This window comes from Trichechus manatus, unplaced genomic scaffold (assembly GCF_000243295.1).
Source record: "Trichechus manatus latirostris isolate Lorelei unplaced genomic scaffold, TriManLat1.0 scaffold00017, whole genome shotgun sequence".
Classification (NCBI taxonomy): Eukaryota; Metazoa; Chordata; class Mammalia; order Sirenia; family Trichechidae; genus Trichechus; species Trichechus manatus.
In genome coordinates this window covers 17,017,658-17,039,239 of record NW_004443953.1, presented here as the reverse complement: position 1 = coordinate 17,039,239, position 21,582 = coordinate 17,017,658, and the positions used below count along the sequence as shown (strand labels likewise).

Here is a 21,582-nt window from a genome sequence, read left to right as displayed (position 1 = left end):
GCAGTCCTGAAAGAGCAGTAGCAGGGAGGTGTGGACAACGCTCAGGTCCATCGGAGCTGTGGTAGAACCACCTACAAGTGCAGCAGGCAGGAAGAAGCTACAGCTAACACTAGGCAATTTGTTATGAACAATTGTAGTTCTAAGAACTTTAGTTGAAGTATAGTACATGCTCAATACGTATTAATTCCTTTCCTTCCTCTCCATTTCTTGCCCCACTACAATCGATTCTTCGCTTAGCAGCTAGAGTAATTTGGTAAACAAATTTTACCATGTATCTCTCCCACCTGAAACCCTTCAGGTATTCCTGTTGCACCTAGAATAAAATCCAAGCTTATTCCCAGGGTCCGCTCTCCAAGCTTTTTGTGATCTGGCATTCATCTACCTTTCTAAACTCATCACATCCACTGTCCTTCTTGTTCATGGTGCTGTGGCCAGTTTGGACTTCTTTCTGTTCCTCTCAAATACCACACTTATTGACACCACCCCCTTTCCAAGGCTCTTGCACTTGCCCTTCCCACTTTCCTTGGCTGGCTCCATGTCATCCAGGTCTCAGCTCAAAGGTTACCTGCTCATAGAGACCTTTCCTGATCCCCTAATCTAGAAATAACACTCTTTCCTTCATTCTTTATCTTTTTTAAAAAATGGCACTTAATCACTATTCAAATTAACTTTTTCATTTATTTCCTTCTTATGTATAGTTTGTCTCCCCTAACTAGATTGTAAACTCCATGAACTAGGAACTTATCTTGTTCACCACTATGTCACCAGGATCTGTAAACTGCCTGCCCTATAGTAGACGCTCAAAAATAATTGTTGAGTAAAAGAACATTCTACGTAATGTTAGCATTTCCCAGGACGTGTTCCTCAAAATACAAGTTCTGTGAAATACTCTGTGAAAATATGGCGTATGGATGAAATGCTGCATACCACGTCCTTTTTGTGAAACTTTAGAATGTACATGAATATAAGTTAAAGATTCTAAGACTGCATGTCCCCAAACTTGACAGTAGAACCTTTACTCTTTACGTAACACCTGTTAACGTTTCACAGAAGCGGTGTTTTATGAAATACACTTAAGGAAATGCTAGTGTAAGCAAATAGCTCTTGTGCTGACACCTCTCGTGAACATTAGCTCTCATTTACCTTTCTTCATGCCATCATTCATCAAGCAGTTAGTATTGGATGCCCACCAAGTGCTAGCACTATAGTAGGAAAGAGGGATTTAAAAAAAAATAATAAAAAGGACAAGGCACAGCCCATGCTCTCAAAGAATGCACCAGTCGTAATCCAGTTATTACAGCAGATGTAGTAGAGGCTGGACCATGGAGGAGAGAAGACTAACTCTGTATTAGGTGTGTTGGAATTAACCATTAGATAATACCCTGAGGTAGAATTTTGAAGGATGTCCGGATATATCAGGTAGAGAACAAAGAGGCAAGGAAGTTGCAGGTGTATGTACTCATTGGCATTGCTACCTGGTCAGTTTATTACGTACTTTGGTAATTAGAGAATCTAGACCACTTCTAGTACTTTTAAACAAAATATGTTTAATATAATTTTTTAAATTAAACAAAATAATTGATTTAGTTTGCCTCGCAAACCCACTGAAGGCCTAAAAAGTGGACCTTCCATTTAGGCTGCTTTTTAGTTTGAGTTGCACTCTACCTTCGGCCAAAGCAATACACTGGTCCAGGACATCATGTTGTCATGTTGCACCTGGAGTGGTGTTCAGGGGAGCCCCTGATAAAAACTAGAATGTGGTTCATGTCGTTGGCTGCATATCAGAATTATCTACAGAGCTTTAAAAAAGTAGAAGTACCTGGGTCCCGTTGCAGACCTAATTAGAACCTCCACTCCAGTGTTGAGAACCTCTGCAGCGGAGAGGTTCCTAGTTACCCAGTGTAAGAGATGTTCACTATAGCGTGATTGTGTTTCATTTCTAGAGCATGAGATACAGTCGTGTTTAACTGTAAATAAAAAACATTACCAAGCCCGATAGCCATCATTTTTTTTTAACTCTGATGACTCAGTCCCATTAGCATCATGATCAAAATTGATTGTAACATATTCTGTTAGCAACCATATATGTTTTTGTGTATGTGTGTGCACATGTGTGTAATATACAGTTCATTTTTTCTTTGTAAGCCATTGTATTTTTTAACATTACAGAGTTCTTTCACTGAATTCTTTTTAGAGGGGCTTAGATTTGGATTTCTAACTTAGACTTTTAAATATATAATTTTATTATTATACCTTATAGCACTTTAATTTTCTAAGTAGAATACTTTCATTACATTACCTAATTAAGATTGTGATGTTTAGGAAGATATGTCTTAAGTTATGTTTTATTTGGTACTGCTTCTAACAAAGTCATGTGCAGCTTCTAGCAAGTTATGTTTTTTGAGGGTGGTGCTGGTGAGAAAAAAATAGGTTTTAGTTCTTAGAATATTGGCCCTATTCAATTCAAACGTAAAATTATTAAATGAATACTGTAGTTTACATAAAAATAATGAATAACTATGTTTAGAGAACTAAATTTGAGTTAAAGTATAATGCTTCTGATTTATCTAGCTAAACGTCTCAAGTCCAGTACCAGCTTTGCGAACATTCATGAAAATTCAAACTGAAACCTGCAAAATGGAGAACTGACATTGTGTGGCATAGATGAATGGTGGAAGATACGACTTGGTCAGAAAGAAGATAAACTGTGATTTGACACATCAAGTTCTTAAGAAATGCAAGGACTTCAGATTTATTTTTAAATAAGAATTTTCAGTTCTTATTTGCCTTTCCACGCTGTTATTTTTTTGAGGGTTGAGCTATTTTAATTTCTAGGCATAGCGATGTTGTCTGTTTTAAAGTGTGTTTGTTACAATAACTCAAGATGCAAGAACAATCTTTATTTTATTTTACAGGTATACTATTATCATTTGAGACTTTTGGTATCTCCTTATTGATAAAAGTATCTCAGATAGCAAAGTTGTTGATAACTAGCATTTAAAAATTAATCAGTTACAGCAAAGACTGAGAAGGACAGTACACACTTGCCAAAAAGGTCCAAAGATTAATTTAAATTACTCTCCATTACAGTATTATTGTTACATATATATATTTAATGTGTCACAAATTACGTATAATATGTAACTCAATCTCTGGTTTCACTAAAGTAATTTTTGAAACCACTAATTATAAATCTCTCTCATAATTTTTAGAAGCAGTCAGGCACATTACATTTATCTTTGTAAAAAGATTTATGAAAACTGGTTTCTTACTTTTATAAATAGTATTTTACACTTTAGTTTTTCCTTTATTTCATAAGTAATTTGAAATCACTGGGCTGCTTTGTTATATTCAGGGCAAGATGGATTCTTTTTATACCAGGGATGTGCGTTGTGAATTACATTAAGTTATTTGGCAATTTATAATTTATTACTACTTTAAATCAAATTTAGCATTACCACACTGTATTTAATTGTGATTTTTTAAATGGAGATTTTTCTCTTGGGATATACAGGGATTTTTTGGAGGGAAGACAAGGGAGGAGTAAATCAAGCTTAGGTTCAGAAACTAGACATGGACCTGACGGGGTACTTATCTCACTAGAAGACAATTCAGTGGTTCATGTGGGGGACAAGAATCAGAATGAGCGTCTGATACAGGAAGCAGTTAGATTAAGATGATGCTTTTTTTTTCGATTAAGATGATGTTTTTTTTCCCCTAAATTATTTAAATCAGATAAAATTGATGTGATTGAAATGAAGTCAGATAGTTCACTCTGCTCTGTCAGAAATAAATTCTATTTTGAAATTTTGCAATAAGGTTAGTTTCAGAATTGTTCGTAGTTTTACTTCTCAGATTTTTGGAGTTGAGCATTAGACTTATTAACTCCTTGCTTTCTTGGTAGAAATAGGTTTTATTTCAAATGTTGAGCATATGGAGACTGCTCTTTGTAGAAATAAGAGTTTGATTAAATGGTACATGAATTTGAATCCCTTCATATACTGTAAAATGCTCTATAGAGAGAGAGTACAGTGTTTATATTTTTTTTTATGTTTACCTTATATGCAGAGTGAAAGAGAAGGCTCATCCTTGGATATGTTAAGAGGTAACAGTTTTTCTGGTCTGCTGTGATCCATTTAAAATGTGCTGGCATTTGTTCTGCTGTCACTGTTCATGCTACTGATACTAATAGCACTGTCTTGATTTGAAGCATACAGTTGAGGGCCATTGAAAGCAATCTTTCATTAATGCAGATAAAACCAGTTTACATGTGCAGAGTTAGAAGATTACATTCGATTCTGTAAGTAGTGACTTTTTGAGCGTCTTTCACTATTATGTGTTTGTAAAAACCATTGCTTTTGGATGGTTGTTAATAAGCACTTTAAAAAAAAAAGGCAGACTGTACTATTTTTCTGGTTGAGTCATTGCTCTTTAGAAGTAGCATCAGCAATAGAATCCAAAAATAAGTATTAAGCGCTACACTAAAGCGTGCAGATATTTCATTTTGTAGTCATATTGAATAATTCTTTGCATAGTTCCAAATTTTGAGACATAAACAGCATATGTATATGCATAAGAACATCTTTAGGTTTTTTGACACTTTAAAATACAGGAAATATCTTAAGGAAGTTGCAATGCTGTATTTGATTTTTTTCAATACATTTTTAAAACTTCAGATGTAATTTAACGTTCAGTTTTAATTTTTTAGGTATTAAATGCCTACCTTGAAAGTACCATCTGTCTTGTAATTTTGCTGCAAATAAAAATGTACTTTTGGATTATTTATTTTTTGTTGGATTTGAGAGATAAAAATAGCATCAGATACTTTAAAGCCTAACTGTAAATCAGTGAATCACACCACAGCTTGAAGGGCACTAGTATTTTCTAATGTTTCCTGGATGGGCTCTACTTTTTACTGCAGTGTACTCTTTATAAAGTAAAGTGTTTTCCCATAGAAAACAGTGTTGTCGTTGGGTTGCATTCCTGGCCGAAGACTTGACATCAAATAAATAATAGACATCACCAGTAATAAATTATAAAAGCAAAAATATACTAGTAACCTCTGTAACAATTTAAAATGGAAAAAAAAATGTTCCAAGTACATATAGGGATAATTGTATGCAATTAGAATGTAGACAGGCAGGATTGAAAATTACTGGCTGCTTATCCTGTTTTAATTTCTGAAACAAAAGAGTGATCAGAAGAAGGTGTGAGAAGGTTTCCAGTCACTGAATTGTGTTATCTTTAGAGACATGGACCCTCAACAGAAAGCCTTGTAGTCACCCCTGCTTCTGGAGGGGACCAGAGTTATTTTTTCCCTCTTCTGTCTCTCCTATTAGTATTTGATTCTCTGCATTGATTTGTAGCGCCATTCCAGTAATGTAATAGATGCTGAGATATAAAGGGCCTGACATTGGCTTTTTAAAATCCTCTCTCTTAGTTGTCTTCCACTAATAAAGTGTGTGGTTTGTTTGAACAGCCCAGGGACTCTTGCCAGTTAAAATCCAACATTTACCCCCTACACTCATATGCATGTGCCCTTTCTGTCTGTCTCTCATTGCTTTTCTTCTCTGGGGCTGGAGAATTAATAACTGTGATGTGGGCAAACAATTAGCATAAGGATATTAAGTGGGTGAGTGAGCAGGTAGAATCTCCAGATTGAGTTCCTCCTCCCTTATGCATACACTGCACACTGTACATTCTGTACACTGGCATCACTAGGGTTGGTGCCCCCCCCATGCTAATTACCACAGTACTGTAGCTAAAACACCAGAAATTTTGACAAAATCAGCTGCTATAACAATACCAGCAGCAACGAAAACAACAGCGTGTGCTTGTAGCATATGCAGATGAAACCACGATTCGAAGTGTCATTGTATTTGAGTAATAATGACAGCTCTGACCGGAGTGCATTAGAAGGTTCAAAAAGTAAATCTGCATAGAGTTTTAGCCTTGCAAGTGTATTGATACATGTAAGCTGGGCTTCTAAAATTTTTTTTGTGTGTGTAACAAACTGCAGGGATATTTTTATAAAAAATAAATTTCTGCTGAAACACTGCACAAAAATTTTATAGACAGTCATTTTGGTGTCACCCTCTGACAGTGTCACCCAGTGTGATCCGCAGCCCCCATATCCCTATAGTGACGTCACTGATTCTGTAGTTCCTGAGTGTTTATATAGGAAGGACCTAGTAGAGGTGGAAATCCATATGGAAAAGGCAAGTTGGGGTCACGTCTTGAAGCCATGTGTGCGTAGTAAATTCATTGTGTATTATTACATTATAAGCTTTTGGGTAATGATGGGGTTACGGAAAGGGCTAAAGCTTTGCTTGAGACTGTATTGCTTGGCACACGTTGCTTACCGTCTACGCAGGACTCACCCGACATCTCAAACATGAGCAATAGGAAATGACTTCAGCTTCTTCAGCTCCTCCTCCAGGATTTGTATTGTCTGCATCAGGAGACTGTTCACTTTTTTCTTACTGCCTCCTAATCTTACAATCAATGGCATCATAGAGTCTGTCCTTTGTTGTTTGGCTGTTGTCATTGAATATGCACCACTCATTCTGTGTCTTTGAAACACCAGGTGCTTGATTGGGACTGCAGTAACCAACCCCACCACACTGAAAATGGTTTAGAGAATATAGTTTCTGACCTGATCTGGCTCTGGGAAACCCTTTTGGGGGTCGGGAACCTTATTTATTGATGGTATTACTTCAAGAGGCATACCTTGGGTGGAAGCCTGCTCATTTACTCAAGTTTCCTTAGTGATAACATGGTCACGTATTTTTCCTTCAGCCCTGATGAGCTTCACCAACAGCAAGAATTCAGGTGTACTGATGGCATTGTGGTGAAGTCTAGGTTTTCTATAGCTTTAAAGAATTCACTCCATTGCCTTCTGGCTTGCAAAGTTTCTGATGAGAGGTCTGTTTAATTCTTCTTTGTTCCTCTGTATGTAATTTTTTTTTTTCCTGGTGGCTTTCATGATTTTCTGTGAATCTTTGATTTTCAGCAGTTCGACTATGATATGTCTAGGTGTGTTTTTCTTAGTATTTATTCTGTTTGGGATTCTCTGAGCATCTTGGATCTGTTTGTTGTCTTTCATTAATCTGGGAAATTCCTGGCCATTATATCATCAAATATTCTTCTGCCCTGCTCACTCTTCTCATTCTGGACTCCAGTTACATTTATGTTAGACCATTTGATACTGTCCCACAAATCTTAGGTGCATTTTTTTCTCTTTGCATTTCAGTTTGGATAATTTCTGTTGACTTGCTTCAGATTAACTGATTCTCTCTTGTTCTGTGTTCAGTCTGCTGATAAGTCTGTCAAAGAGATTCATCTCTTGATATCATATTTTTTTTTATTTCTAGCATTGTCAGTTAACTTTTTTTAAGATAGTTTAGAGAGATAGTTTCTCTCTCTCTGCCAAAATTGCCCCCATCTTTTTATGCATGCTGTCCACCCATTCCACTAGATCCTTTAGCATTTTTTAATAGACCTTATTTTTTAGAGCAGTCTTAGGTTTACAGAAAAATTGTGCAAAAACTACAGAGTTCCCGTATACTCTTCTCCCCCTTTTCTCATATTATTAACATCTTGTATTCCTGCGGTACATTTGTTATAGTTGAACCAATATTGATACACTATTATTAACCGAAGTCCATAGTTTACATTACCCATTGACGTTGAGTCAATTCCGACTCATAGTGACCCTATAGGACAGAGTAGAACTGCCCCATAGGGTTTCCAAGGAGCAGCTGGTGGATTCAAACAGCCAACCTTTTGGTTAGCAGCTGTAGCTCATAACCACTGCACCACCAGGGTTCACAATTTGTGCTGTACAGCCCTATATATTTTGACAAATGTATAATGTCATGTGTCCACCACTGCAGTATCATACAAAATAGGTTTCACTTTCCTAAAAATGCCTTGTGCTTCACCTATTCATCCTGCTCTCCCTCAACCCCTGGCAACCACTGACCTTTTTTTTTCCCCCCTAAATTTTATTTATTTTGTTGTTGCTGAGAATATACACAGCAAAAGATGCACCATTTCAACAGTTTCTACATGTACAATTCAGTGACGTTGATGATGTTCTTCGAGTTTTGCAGCCATTCTCACCCTCCTTTTCTGAGTTGATCCTCCCTTATTAACATAAACTCACTGCTCCCTAAGGTTCCCGTCTAATCTTTCAAGTTGCTATTTTCAATTTGATCCCATATAGATCTTAAAAGAGCATAGTGCTCAAGGCAGATCTTTTTTACTAGTTAAGCTAAACTATCGTTTGGTTTTAAGATGACTTCAGGGGATATTTTTGGTTTAAGATTTAAAGATTATCTCAGGACAGTAGTTTCAGGGGTTCATCCACCTTCCATGGTTCCAGAAAGTCTAGAGTCCATGAGAATTTGAACTTCCGTTCTGTATTTCACCCCTTTTGATCAGGATTCTTCTGTGGAATCTTAGATCAAAATGTTCAGTAATGGTAGCTGGGCATCGTCCAGTTCTTCTGGTCTCATGGCAAAGGAGGCATTTGTTCATGGAGGCAATTAACCACACATTCCATATCCTCTTCCTATTCCTGACTCTGCTTCCTCTGTTGATCCAGGTGAATAGAGACCAATTGTTGTGCCTTGCAAACTTTCAAGACCCCAGGAACTACACAATGAACTAGGAGGTAGAACAGAAGCACTAAACATGTTATTAGGCCAGTTAACTGGGATGTCCCATGAAACCATGACCCTCAACCTCCAACCAAGGAACCAAATCCCATGAGGTGTTCAGATGTACATAAGCAACCTCAGCAGCTGCTTTTTTTTTTTTTGTCATTGTTGTAAATGTCTATCACAGAGATTTTGCTAATTCAACTTTTCATAGGTGTACAGCTTACAGACAGTAATAATTAGCTGTGTAACCCTACCCTTAATATGATTTTTCCATGACCTTTAACCCCTCTTTTACCCCTCCCTCCTATCCCTGGTAACCACTAATTGACTTTGATCTCTGTAGATTTGCCTTTTCTTGTCTTTATTATATAAGTGAGGTCATACAATATTTGTCCTTTTGTGATTGGCTTATTTTGCTCAGCATAATGTCTTCAAGCTCTGTCCATACTGTAGCATGTATCAAGACTTCATTTCTTCTGCTGGCTTAGTAGTATTCCGTTGTATGTATGTACCACATTTTGTTTATCTATTCTTCTGTAGAAGGGCGTTTAGGTTGTTTCTACCTTTTGGCTATTGTGAATAGTGCTGCAATGAACACTGGTATACTAGTCTCTTTTTGAGTCTCTGCTTTCAAGTCTTTTGGGTATATACCTAGGAGTGGAACTGCTGGGTCATATGGTAGTTCTATTTTTAGCTTTTTGAGGAACTGCCACACTGTTTTCCACAACAACTGTACGATTTTGCATTCCCACCAGCAATGGATGAGGGTTCCGCTTTTCCCACATCCTCACCAACATTTGTTATTATTTTTTAATCTTAGCCATCCTAGTGGGAGACAACCACTGATCTTTTCACTGTCTGTATAGTTTTGCTTTTTCCAAAATTTTGTATAGTTGGAATTATACAGTATGTAGCTTTTTTTCAGACTGGCTCCTTTCACTTAGCAATATGCATTTAAGGTTCCTCCATGTCTTTTCTTGGCTTGATAATACTCTGTTGTATGGATGTACCACAGTTTATCCATTCACGTATTGAAGGACATCTTGGTTGCCTTCTGTGGCAATTATGAATAAATACGCTATAAACATTCATGTGATCCCTTAACATTTTAATTATACTTATTTTAAAGTTCCTGTCTGATAGTATCAACACCTGGGCCATCTCTGGATTTGGTTCTGTTGATTGCTTTATCTCTTGAAAATGGGTCATTTTTTGCATGTCTTAAAATTTTTGATTGAATATTGGACATTTTGTGTAAAAGAACAGTAGAAACTTGGATAAATAGTATTTATACCTGGAAATAAACACATTTCTCCTTCCATCGGGCCATTAATTTGGGCAGGGGGGAAGGTGCCGAGTAACTCCAGTCAGTGGTTGATCTGGGTTGAGTTTTGTTGTTGCTATAGTTACCTTCAGTATACCAGAGATTTCAAATTCCTCCACTGGTGGACTGCTGCTAACCTGTGCTTAATGTGGGGCCTAAAGTGCAGCAGAGTTTTTCTTAGTATTCCTTATTCACCCTCAGCTTTCAACAGACTTTGCACATCTGCACCACCTGGGGTCTCTGTGCTCCTGCTTCTCCCTCAGTTGTATAGAGTTGTTGCTTGTTACTTTGTGCAAGGCCTGTGGTTAGGGAAGGAAGGGTTTCTCAGTTTTCCTGTTTCAACCTCAGCCTCATTCAGGCCCTGTGCACCTGAGCTTCAGGATTGGGGCCCCCTCCTCCATGGCACCCAGACTCTACCTGGTAACAGTGGTGGTCTCAGATGAAAGTAAGTTTCCTGGATGAACCCCTGAAACCATTGCCCTCAGATAATCCTTAAGCCTTAAACCAGAAATATCCCCTGAAGTCTTCTTAAAACCAAACAATAGTTCATCTTAACTAGTAACAAGAATGTCTGCCTTGAGCATTATACTCTTTTAAGAACTTTGTTCAAGGCCTGTGGTTGGGGCACAGTTGACAACAGGGTATCTAGATGGGATCAAATTGACAACAGCAACGCGAAAGATAGGAACCTTAGGGGGCATTGAGTTTATGTTAATGAAGGAGGATCAACTCAGAGAAAGGGTGAGAATGATTGCACAGCTTGAAGAATGTCATCAATGTCACTGAACTGTACATGTGGAAACTATTGAACTAGTTTGTGTTCTGTGTATATTCTCAACAACAAAATAAAATAATTTTTTTTAAAAAGAAAAAAAAATCCTACAAGCACAGGTTGAAAAATAGGCTCTTAACTACAAAAGAATAAAAACTGGTCTGGTCTTTGACTTCTCTCCTGCAATATTGGATGCTGAAGGCAAAGGAGCAATATCTCTGGAGGTTTCAGGGAGATAATTGAAACTCAACAGTTCTCTCCAAGTTAATTTGTAACAGCTTCATGTGTAAAGGAACAAAAAGACAAAGCACATACCACTTATTTGATTATATTTGTTGCTGTTGTTAGCAGCTGTCGTGGCCCCCCAACTCATGGCAACCCTATGCACAATGGATTGAAAAACTGCCCGGTCCTGTGCCATCTCCATGATCGGTTGCAGATAGGATTGTTATGATCCATAGGGTTTTCACTGGCTGATTTTTAGAAGTAGATCGTTAGGCTTTCCATCTTAGTCTGGAAGCTCTGCTGAAACCTGTTCAACATCATAGCGACACACAAGCCCTACTGACAGACAAGTGGTGGCTGTGCACAAGGTGTATTGGCCAGGTATTGAACCAGGATCTCCCACATGGAAGGCAAGAATCCTACCACTGGGCCACCAGTGTCTTCTGTTGTTGTTGTTAGGTGCTGTCGAGTCGGTTCTGACTCATAGCGACCCTATGTACAACAGAATGAAACACTGCCTGGTCCTGTGCAATCCTCACAATCGTTATGCTTGAGCCCATTGTTAGAGCCACTGTGTCAGTACATCTCGTTGAGGGTCGTGTTCTTTTTTACTGACCCTCTACCTTACCAAGCATGATGTCCTTCTCCAGAGACTGATCCCTCCTGACAACATGTCCAAAGTATGTGAGATGTAGTTTCGCCATCTTTGCTTCCAAGGAGCATTCTGGTTGTACTTCTTCCAAGACAGATTTGTTCATTCTTTTGGCAGTCCATGGTATATTCAATATTCTTTGCCAACACCACAAGTCAAAGGCATCGATTCTACAGTCTTCCTGATTCATTGTCCAGCTTTTGCATGCATATGAGGCAATTGAAAACACCGTGGATTGGGTTAGGCACACCTTAGTCTTCAAGGTGACATCTTTGCTTTTCAATGCTTTAAAGAGGTCTTTTGCAGCAGATTTGCCCAATGCAATGTGTCTTTTGATTTCTTGACTGCTGCTTCCATGGCTGTTGGTTATGGATCCAAGTAAAATGAAATCCTTGACAACTTCAGTATTTTCTCCGTTTATCATGATGTTGCTTATTGGTCCAGTTGTGAGGATTTTTGTTTTCTTTATGTTGAGGTGTAATCCATACTGTAGGCTGTGATCTTTGGTCTTCATCAGTAAGTGCTTCAAGTCCTCTTCACTTTAAGCAAGCAAGGTTGTGTCATTTGCGTAATGCAGATTGTTAATGAGTCTTCCTCCAGATGAGTCTTCCTCCAGTCCTGATGCCCTATTCTTCATACAGGCCAGCTTCTGGGATTATTTGCTCAGCATACAGATTGAATAAATATGGTGAAAGGGTACAACCTTAACACACACCTTTCCTGACTTTAAACCACACAGTATTCCCTTGTTCTGTTCAAACAACTGCCTCTTGGTCTATGTATAGGTTCCTTATGAGTACAATTAAGTATTCTGGAATTCCAGTTCTTCACAATGTTATCCATAATTTGTTATGATCCACACAGTCAAATGCCTTTGCATAGTCAATAAAACACAGATATACATCTTTCTGGTATTGTCTGCTTTCAGCCAGGATCCATCTGACATCAGCATCAGTATCCCTCGTTCCATGTCCTCTTCTGAATCGGACTTGAATTTCTGGCAGTTCCCTGTAGATATACTACTGCAGCCACTTCTGAATGATCTTCAGCAAAATTTTACTTGCCTGTGATATTAATGATATTGTTTGATAATTTCCACATTTGGTTGGATCACTTTTCTTGGGAATAGGCATAAATATGGATCTCTTCCAGTCGGTTGACCAGGTAGCTGTCTTCCAAATTTCTTGGCATAGATGAGTGAGCACTTCCAGTGCTGCATCTGTTTGTTGAAACATCTCAGTTGGTATTCCGTCAGTTCCTGGTGCCTTTTTTTCACCATGCCTTCAGTGCAGCTTGGACCTCTTCCTTCAGTACCATTGGTTCCTGATCATATGCTACCTCCTGAAATGGTTGAATGTTGACCAATTATTTTTGGTATGGTGCCTCTGTATATTCTTTTCATCTTCTTTTGATGCTTCCTGTCCTCTACAGCTGCCAAATTTAGAGTTCATGAATTGGGAAGCTGCAGCTTAAAAGGATTGGTGGTAATCATTTAAATGTAGAGTTAAGCATAATAATATTGTTGGTAGGTGCTATTGAGTCGATTTTGGCTCAAAGTGACCCCATGTGCCGGAGTAGAACTGCCCCATATGGTTTTCTAGGCTGTTGTCTTTAAGGTAGCTGATCGCCAGCTCTTTCTCCCATGTAGAACCATCATGGGTACGTTTGAACGGCCAACCTTTCAGTTACCAGCCAACTGCTTAACTATTGCAGCAGCATGGCTCTTTAAGCCAGGGCTTTGAACCTGTTCGTTCTGGTTGGAACCCCTATTGAGAATTTGCATTTCTAACAAGTTCTCAGGCGATACTAATACTGCTGATTAAGGACCCATTCTGAGAACCACTAGTAGAGTGGTGGTTCTCAAAATTTATTATACATAAGGATCACTTGGGGATCTTGCTAAACTATAGATTCTGATTATATCAGGGTTGGAAATGCAAATTTTCAGCAGGGTTTGAAGCAGAATGAACTGGGAAGCCCTGCTTTAAGCATAATAGTAGTTGCAATATATATGCTATTATTCTTCATTCTTCAAAGGAAAAGACTGCAACAATTTTATAATAAGAGACAAGTACATTCTTGATTCTTCTCCACATTTCTGAGGGAAGCAGCTCACCATAAAGTAAAAAGGATAGGCATTGGAATCAGACTTGGATTCAAACTCCTACTCTTCCCTTTACTTGGGTGAGCATCTTAATTATCTAAGCTTCAGTTTCCTCACCTGTGCAATGGGAGATAGTACTACTTGCCTCACAAGATTGTTGTGCAAATTAAATGAGATTAAGTATATGAAGAGCCTACAGTGCAATGCCCAACACTTAGTACTTATATTGCTCAGTGAACACTAGTCCATCTTTACCCTTATGGGCTACGTTTGACACTTGATTATATACCTCTCACATTGCTCCCTAGGTTCTTTATGTATGGTTATTAGCCCTCCTAACTAGATTGTAATCTCCAGTTCAGGGACTATGTATCTTTTTCCTCTTGTACCCTTAGTGTAATGAATGATTTTTGGAGTCAGAGTTAATACTTGTTTGAGGAAAGCCTGTGTATCTGAGATGACAAAATACATTCACGAGCTACATTGCATTGTGTTGGAAGATGTCTTTGTAGCAGGTCCACCTAAAAGGATGTTTAAGACCTTGAAGAGACGTCTTTCAGCTGCCCATGAAAATGGTAAAAACATTAAGTATTTAACAGTAAGAGAGAAGTGCTACCTTACCACTCAGGAACCCTCCAGCTTAAACACAGAAGATTCCAAGCTGGGGCCATTGCTGAGTATCATGGATTACTGCGCTTAAAACTTGCATCTTAAGTCCTACATAATACCCTGTCTGGGCAAGAGTCCCATCTGCTTAATCTCTGCTAAATGAGTGCATATTAGATCTGACTGTTGAAAAATACCAAGTTAAATCGGACAGTTAAAAAAAATCAACATGATGCCCATAACTGGTTTAATTTCTCTTTCCTCTTCAGTAATCCCACACATTACCTACTTATTTGCTGTAATGAACATGCCATTCACCTAAAATAAGATTAACTGCTTAAACCATGGCATTAAAGGCAGAGAACTTTAATGCCACTTTGTGTTTCATTCTAAGGTTCAGCAGTTAAACGATATGGTGTTGTCGTTCCTTTCTTTGTAATCAAGACGGTTTCACTTAGGATTAGTGCTCCCCAGTTGATTCTCCTGATGGAACATTTGAAGCAGCAATTTATATGTCTGGGTTACAGCCTGGCAGCAATAACAACCTTCTGAGTTGAACCTGTTGGCCTCATCAGCACTCAAATTGCACTGCTCTTTGTGAAGCCCCCCTCTGCTCAGACGGTGATGGAAATCTCGCCTGCCATGCAGATTGTGGAAGGAAAATTGAAAGGGGGCTTGGGCATGCATCTGGAAAATAGCACTATGATGCCACAGGAGGGATCAGAGTTCAGAAAATTAGCCCAAGTGAATGAACATGTGCCTGCTCTCTGCATCAAGGTCAAATCCCACTTTTTCAATGGAGCTGGATTTTAGACTGTTCCAGCCCTACTTGTCTCTTTTTTCCTTGAATTTATAACTGCAATTATAGTTCACCCTACATTTTTTAAGGCCGATTATTTATTGATTTAGTTGACTCGTATGAGCCAGTGCTGTCTTGTCAGTTAGACTGCAAGCTCTCAGAAGTCAGGGACTAACATTTGCATGGTCCTGGGCCCACAGGAAGGGCCCAATAATTGCTCCTTGACTGAAGGAAAGATCCTCTGTACACTGTGGCCTATTCTGACTTGGCCTGGGGAAGCAACACCGGCTGAGCCCATAGGAGCTCCTTTGCTGCCTCCATACTTATCACACCTTCTCCTGTATGGAACTTATTCCATTTTATGGTTCCTAACATATAGGACCACAAAGAGAGTCAACATAGTGACCAGCAGATTTGTCATTCATTCAATAAATATTTATTAAGCACCTACCGTGTGCCAAGTCTTGCTTCTCAGGCCTCTGAGAACTGAGACACTCATCCATAACCATTTTGGCAGAGATGAGGGAAACAGTTGAAAAGATCTAGAAGAAAAGTCCTTTCTTTTCACATACTACCTTTCAACCCCTACTTTTGAGCAGAAACAAACTTCTGTAGAGCTCCCTTTCCTCAGGTGATTACTTACCGCTTCTTCCCCACCTCTCCTCCCACTTAAGTCGCTGTGATAGATGAGACTGCTCCTCCCCTGCCTCCCCGGGTGTGATAATAGCAGGCTATTGAATTTTGCTGTGTGAAACAAGTTTGTCCAGGTCTCTGCTGGACAGGCTGCACTTGCTAGGTTGGATGGATTCCAGGTGTGCTCCTTTGGATGGGGCTTAGTTTAGGTCAGGATTCCTTCACTGGGTGGGAGGAGGGTGAGGAAGGAAAGGGGACATTAGGTTGGTTCTGCCCTGTTTAGCTTGTGAATTTAGATTAATTATTTATCAAAACAAGGAACCCTGCCTCAGATCTCCCCCAATACTGACTTCTACTCGTTATTCATGTCTTGAACCCTCCAGGGAAAAGCCAGAGCCTCAGTTGCCCATAGGATGATCTGAGGCTTGTTTGGGGGCCTGGGAGCAGTTATCATCTGAACTGACCTCTTAGAAAACCTCAGGTCAACCTCTTGACAGGTATGAATGCAATAGTGATGCTCCCTATACCCTTGCTTTATTTTCCTACTAGAAATAGGGGTTCATAAAATAATAGACTGTTAGAACTGAGAGGGACCTTGATGTTAGTTGCTATCGAGTTGATTGTAACTCACGGAGACCACATATGTGCAGAATTGCACCATAGGGTTTTCAAGACTATCACCTTTCAGAAGCAGATCACCAGGCATGTCTTCCGAGATGCCTCAGGCTGGGTGTGAACTGCCAACTTTTTGCCTAGTAGTCTAGCGCTTAACTGTTGGCGCCCCTCAGGGACTCCTAGAGGGACTTTGTTGTTGTTAGGTGCCATTGTGTTGGTTCTGACTCATAGTGACCTTGTGTACAACAGAAAAAAACACTGCCCTGTCCTGCACCATCCTCACAATCTTTGTTATGCTGGAGCCCATTGTTGCAGTCACTGTATTAATCCATCTCATCGAAGGTCTTCCTCTTTTTCGCTGACCCTCTGCTTTACCAAGCATGATGTCCTTTTCAAGGGACTGGTCGCTCCTGATAACATGTCCAAAGTACATGGAAGTACAAAGAGGAAGTCTCACCATCCTTGCTTCTGAGGAGCATGCTGGCTGTACTTCTTCCAAGACAGATTTGTTTGTTCTTCTGGCAGTCCACAGTGTATTCAGTGTTCTTCTCTAACACCATAATTCAAAGGCATCAATTCTTCTTCAGTCTTGCTTATTCGTTGTCCAGCTTTCACATGTGTATGAAGCAAATGAAAATATTCTGGCTTGGGTCAGATGCTTCTTAGTCCTCAAAGTGACATCTTTGCTTTTTAACACTTTAGAGAGGTCTTTTGCAGCAGATTTGCCCAATGCAATCCGTTGTTTGATTTCTTGACTGCTGCTTCCATGGGCATTGATTGTGGATCCAAGCAAAATGAAATCCTTGACAACTTCAATATTTTCTCCATTTATCATGATGTTCCTTACTGGTCCAGTTGTAAGGATTTTTGTTTTCTCTGTGTTGAGGTATAATCCATACTGAAGGCTGTAATCCTTGATCTTCATCAGTTTAAGTGCTTCAAGCCCTCTTCACTTTCAGCAAGCAAGGTTGTACCATCTGCCTGATGCCGGTTGTTAATGAGTCTTCCTCCAATCCTGATGCCCCATTCTTCTTTATATAGTCCAGCTTCTCAGATTATTTGCTCAGCATACAGATTGAGTAAGTATGGTGAAACGACACAACCTTGACGCACACCTTTCCTGACTTTAAACCATGCAGTATCCTCTTGTTCTGTCCAACTACTGCTGCCTCTTGGTCTATGTACAGTTTCCTCATGAGCACAATAAATTGTTTTGGAATTCCCATTCTTCACAATGTTATCCATAATTTGTTATGATCCACACAGTCAAATGCCTTTACATAGTCAATAAAACACAGGTAAACATCTTTCTGGTATTACCTACTTTCAGCCAGGATCCATCTGACATCAGCAATGATATCCCTCATTCCACATCCTCTTCTGAATCTGGCTTGAATTTCCGGCAGTTCCCTGTTGATGTACTTCTGCAGCTGCTTTTGAATGATCTGCAGCAAAGTTTTACTTGCGTGTGATATTAGTGATATTGTTTGATAATTTCTGCATTCTGTAGGATCACGTTTCTTTGGAATAGGCATAAGTATGGATCTCTTCCAGTCAGTTGGCCAGGAAGCTCTCTTCCAAATTTCTTGGCATAGACCAGTGAGTACCTCCAGCACTGGATACATTTGTTGAAACATCTTAATTGGTATTCCTTCAATTCTTGCAGCCTGGTGTTTCTCTAATATCATCTCTGCAGCTTGGACTTCTTATTTCAGTACCATTGGTTCTTGACCATATGCTACCTCTTGAAATGGTTGAACGTCCATCAGTAGCTTTTGGCACAGCGACTCCGTGTATTCCTTCCATCTTCTTTTGATGCTTCCTGCGTCATTCAATATTTTCCCCATAGAATCCTTCACTATTGCAACTTGAGGCTTGAATTTTTTCTTTAGTTTTTTCAGCTTGGGAAATACTGAAAATCCCTTTTGGTTGTCTAACTCCAGGTCTTTGCACATTTCATTATAATACTTTACTTTGTCTTCTCGAGTGGCCCTTTGAAATCTTTTCAGCTCTTTTACTTCATCACTTTTCCGTTTGCTTTAGCTACTCTGCATTCAAGAGCAAGTTTCAGAGTCTCTCCTGACATCCATTTTGGTCTTTTATTTCCTGTCTTTTTAATGACATTTTACTTTCTTCATGTATAATATCCTTGATGTCATTCTACAGCTCCTCTGATCTTAGGTAAATCCTAATCTCCACCTGTGGTTAATGAGGCAAGATTAGATTATGTTAAAGAGGATTAAGGTAGGATGCAACACCCTAACTCAGGTCACATCTCTGATCCAATGTAAAAGGAGTTCCCCTGGGGTGTGGCCTGCATCACGTTTTATCTCACAAGAGATAAGAGGAGAGAGAAACACAGGGAGAGAGGGACCTTGTACCACCAAGAAAGAAGCTCTGTGAGTGGAGCATGTCCTTTGGACCTGGGGTCCCTTGAGCTGAGAAGCTCCTAGACCAGGGGAAGATTGATGACAAGGACCTTCCCAGAGCCAACACAGAGAGAAAGCCTTCCCCTGGAGCTGGTACCCTAAATTCATACTTCTGGCCTCCTAAATGGTGAGAGAATAAACTTGTGTTTGTTAAAGCCATCCACTTGTGGTATTTCTATTACAGCAGCACTAGATAACTAAGACATCTTCCCAAAAGCAAAGATGAGAAGGCAGGAAGGGGCAGGAAAACCAGACAAATGGAAACAAAGAATGCAGATGGTAATGGGGAGAGTGCTGACACGTTGTGGGGACTGCAACCAATGTCACAGAATAATTTGTATATAAATTATTGAATAGGAAACTAATTTTCTTTGTAAACCTTCACCTAAAGCACTATAAAATGTTCAAAAAAATAATTGATACTTAAGAATTGAAAAATACATACTTCAGTTCTTTAAAATTTCATTTAATTGAACATTAATGACTAAAGACCAGATGAGTTGTGGAATGACATCAAGGACATCATACATGAAAAAAGCAAGGGGTCATTAAAAAGACAGGAAATAAAGAAAAGACCAAAATGGATATCAGAAGAGACTGAAACTTGCTCTTGAATGTAGACTAGCTAAATCGAATGCAAGAAGTGATGAAGTAAAAGAGCTGAAAAGAAGATTTCAAAGGGCCGCTCGAGAAGACAAAGTAAAGTATTATAATGAAATGTGCAAAGACCTGGAGTTAGAAAACCAAAAGGGATTTTCAGCATTTCTCAAGCTGATAAAACTAAAGAAAAATTTCAAGCCTCGACTTGCAATAGTGAAGGATTCTATGGGGAAAATATTGAATGACGCAGGAAGCATCAAAAGAAGATGGAAAGAATACATGGAGTCACTGTACCAAAAGCTATTGGTGAACGTTCATCCATTTCAAGAGGTAGCATACGATCAAGAACCAATGATACTAAAGGAAGAAGTCCAAGCTGCAGAGAAGATATTGGAGAAAAAGCCAGGCTCCAAGAATTGGAAGAATACCAACTGAGATATTTTAACAAATGGATCCAGCGCTGGAAGTGCTCACTGGTCATGCCAAGAAATTTGGAAGAGAGCTTCCTGGACAACTGACTGGAAGAGATCCATACTTACGCCTATTCCAAAGAAACGTGATCCTACAGAATGCAGAAATTATCGAACAATATCATTAATATCACACGCAAGTAAAACTTTGCTGCAGATCATTCAAAAGCAGCTGCAGAAGTACATCAACAGGGAACTGCCGGAAATTCAAGCCAGATTCAGAAGAGGATGTGGAATGAGGGATATCATTGCTGATGTCAGATGGATCCTGGCTGAAAGTAGGTAATACCAGAAAGATGTTTACCTGTGTTTTATTGACTATGTAAAGGCATTTGACTGTGTGGATCATAACAAATTATGGATAACATTGTGAAGAATGGGAATTCCAAAACAATTTATTGTGCTCATGAGGAAACTGTACATAGACCAAGAGGCAGCAGTAGTTGGACAGAACAAGAGGATACTGCATGGTTTAAAGTCAGGAAAGGTGTGTGTCAAGGTTGTGTCGTTTCACCATACTTACTCAATCTGTATGCTGAGCAAATAATCTGAGAAGCTGGACTATATAAAGAAGAATGGGGCATCAGGATTGGAGGAAGACTCATTAACAACCGGCATCAGGCAGATGGTACAACCTTGCTTGCTGAAAGTGAAGAGGGCTTGAAGCACTTAAATTGATGAAGATCAAAGATTACAGCCTTCAGTATGGATTATACCTCAACACAGAGAAAACAAAAATCCTCACAACTGGACCAATAAGGAACATCATGATAAATGGAGAAAAGATTGAGGTTGTCAAGGACTTCATTTTACTTGGAACCATAATCAACAGCCATGGAAGCAGCAGTCAAGAAATCAAACAACGCATTGCATTGGGCAAATCTGCTGCAAAAGACCTCTTTAAAGAGTTAAAAAGCAAAGATGTCACTTTAAGTACTAAGGTGCACCTGAACCAAGCCATGGTGTTTTCAGTTACCTCATATGCATGGGAAAGCTGGGCAATGAATAAGGAAGACCAAAGAAACACTGATGCCTTTGAGTTGTGGTGTTGGCGAAGAATATTGAATATACCATGGACTGCCAAAAGAATGAACAAATCTGTCTTGGAGGAAGTACAGCCTGAATGCTCCTCTGAAGCAAGGATGGTGAGACTTCCTCTCATGTACTTTGGACGTGTTATCAGGAGCGACCAGTTCCTTGAAAAGGACATTATGCTTGGTAAAGCAGAGGGTCAGAGTAAGAGAGGAAGACCCTCAACAAGGTGGATTAACATAGTGGCTGCAACAATGGGCTCAAGTATAACAACGATCACAAGGATGGCGCAGGACCAGGCTGTGTTTCATTCTGTTGTATGTAGGGTCACCGACATCTAACAACAACAACATTAAGTGGGTGGTATGCTAGGTGCTGGCGCTCCAGTAGTGACCCAAACAGATGTGGACCTGACCTTATAGAGCTTTTGGTCTAATGACAATGCCAGTGGGGTGCTCTAGTGACCAGGACAGGAACCAGGCAGGTTGGCAGTGAGAAACCCATGGATTACCAAACCATTAAAGATCAGCAAGATAGAGCTTAATCATAAGTAGGCAATTATGTTTTATTTAAAAATTTAAATTGCATATCCTTTTTAATAGTTATTGTTTCTTTGACCATTTTAATAAAGAATTCTAATTTTATATGAAAAGCA

At 39.2% G+C, this 21,582-nt stretch overlaps 1 protein-coding gene across 2 annotated transcripts in view; it reads left to right on the top strand.

The window, feature by feature from the left end:
- OSTM1 (osteoclastogenesis associated transmembrane protein 1) overlaps positions 1-4,785 on the top strand; it is a 29,736-nt gene extending 24,951 nt beyond the window's left edge. For both annotated transcript variants that reach the window (XM_004372441.2, XM_023727629.1), the window contains one exon: positions 2,572-4,785. In XM_004372441.2, the coding sequence (XP_004372498.1) occupies positions 2,572-2,627 (56 nt within the window). In that variant the 3' untranslated portion in view covers positions 2,628-4,785. The remainder of the gene's footprint in view (positions 1-2,571) is intronic.
- Positions 4,786-21,582: the final 16,797 nt, after the last annotated feature.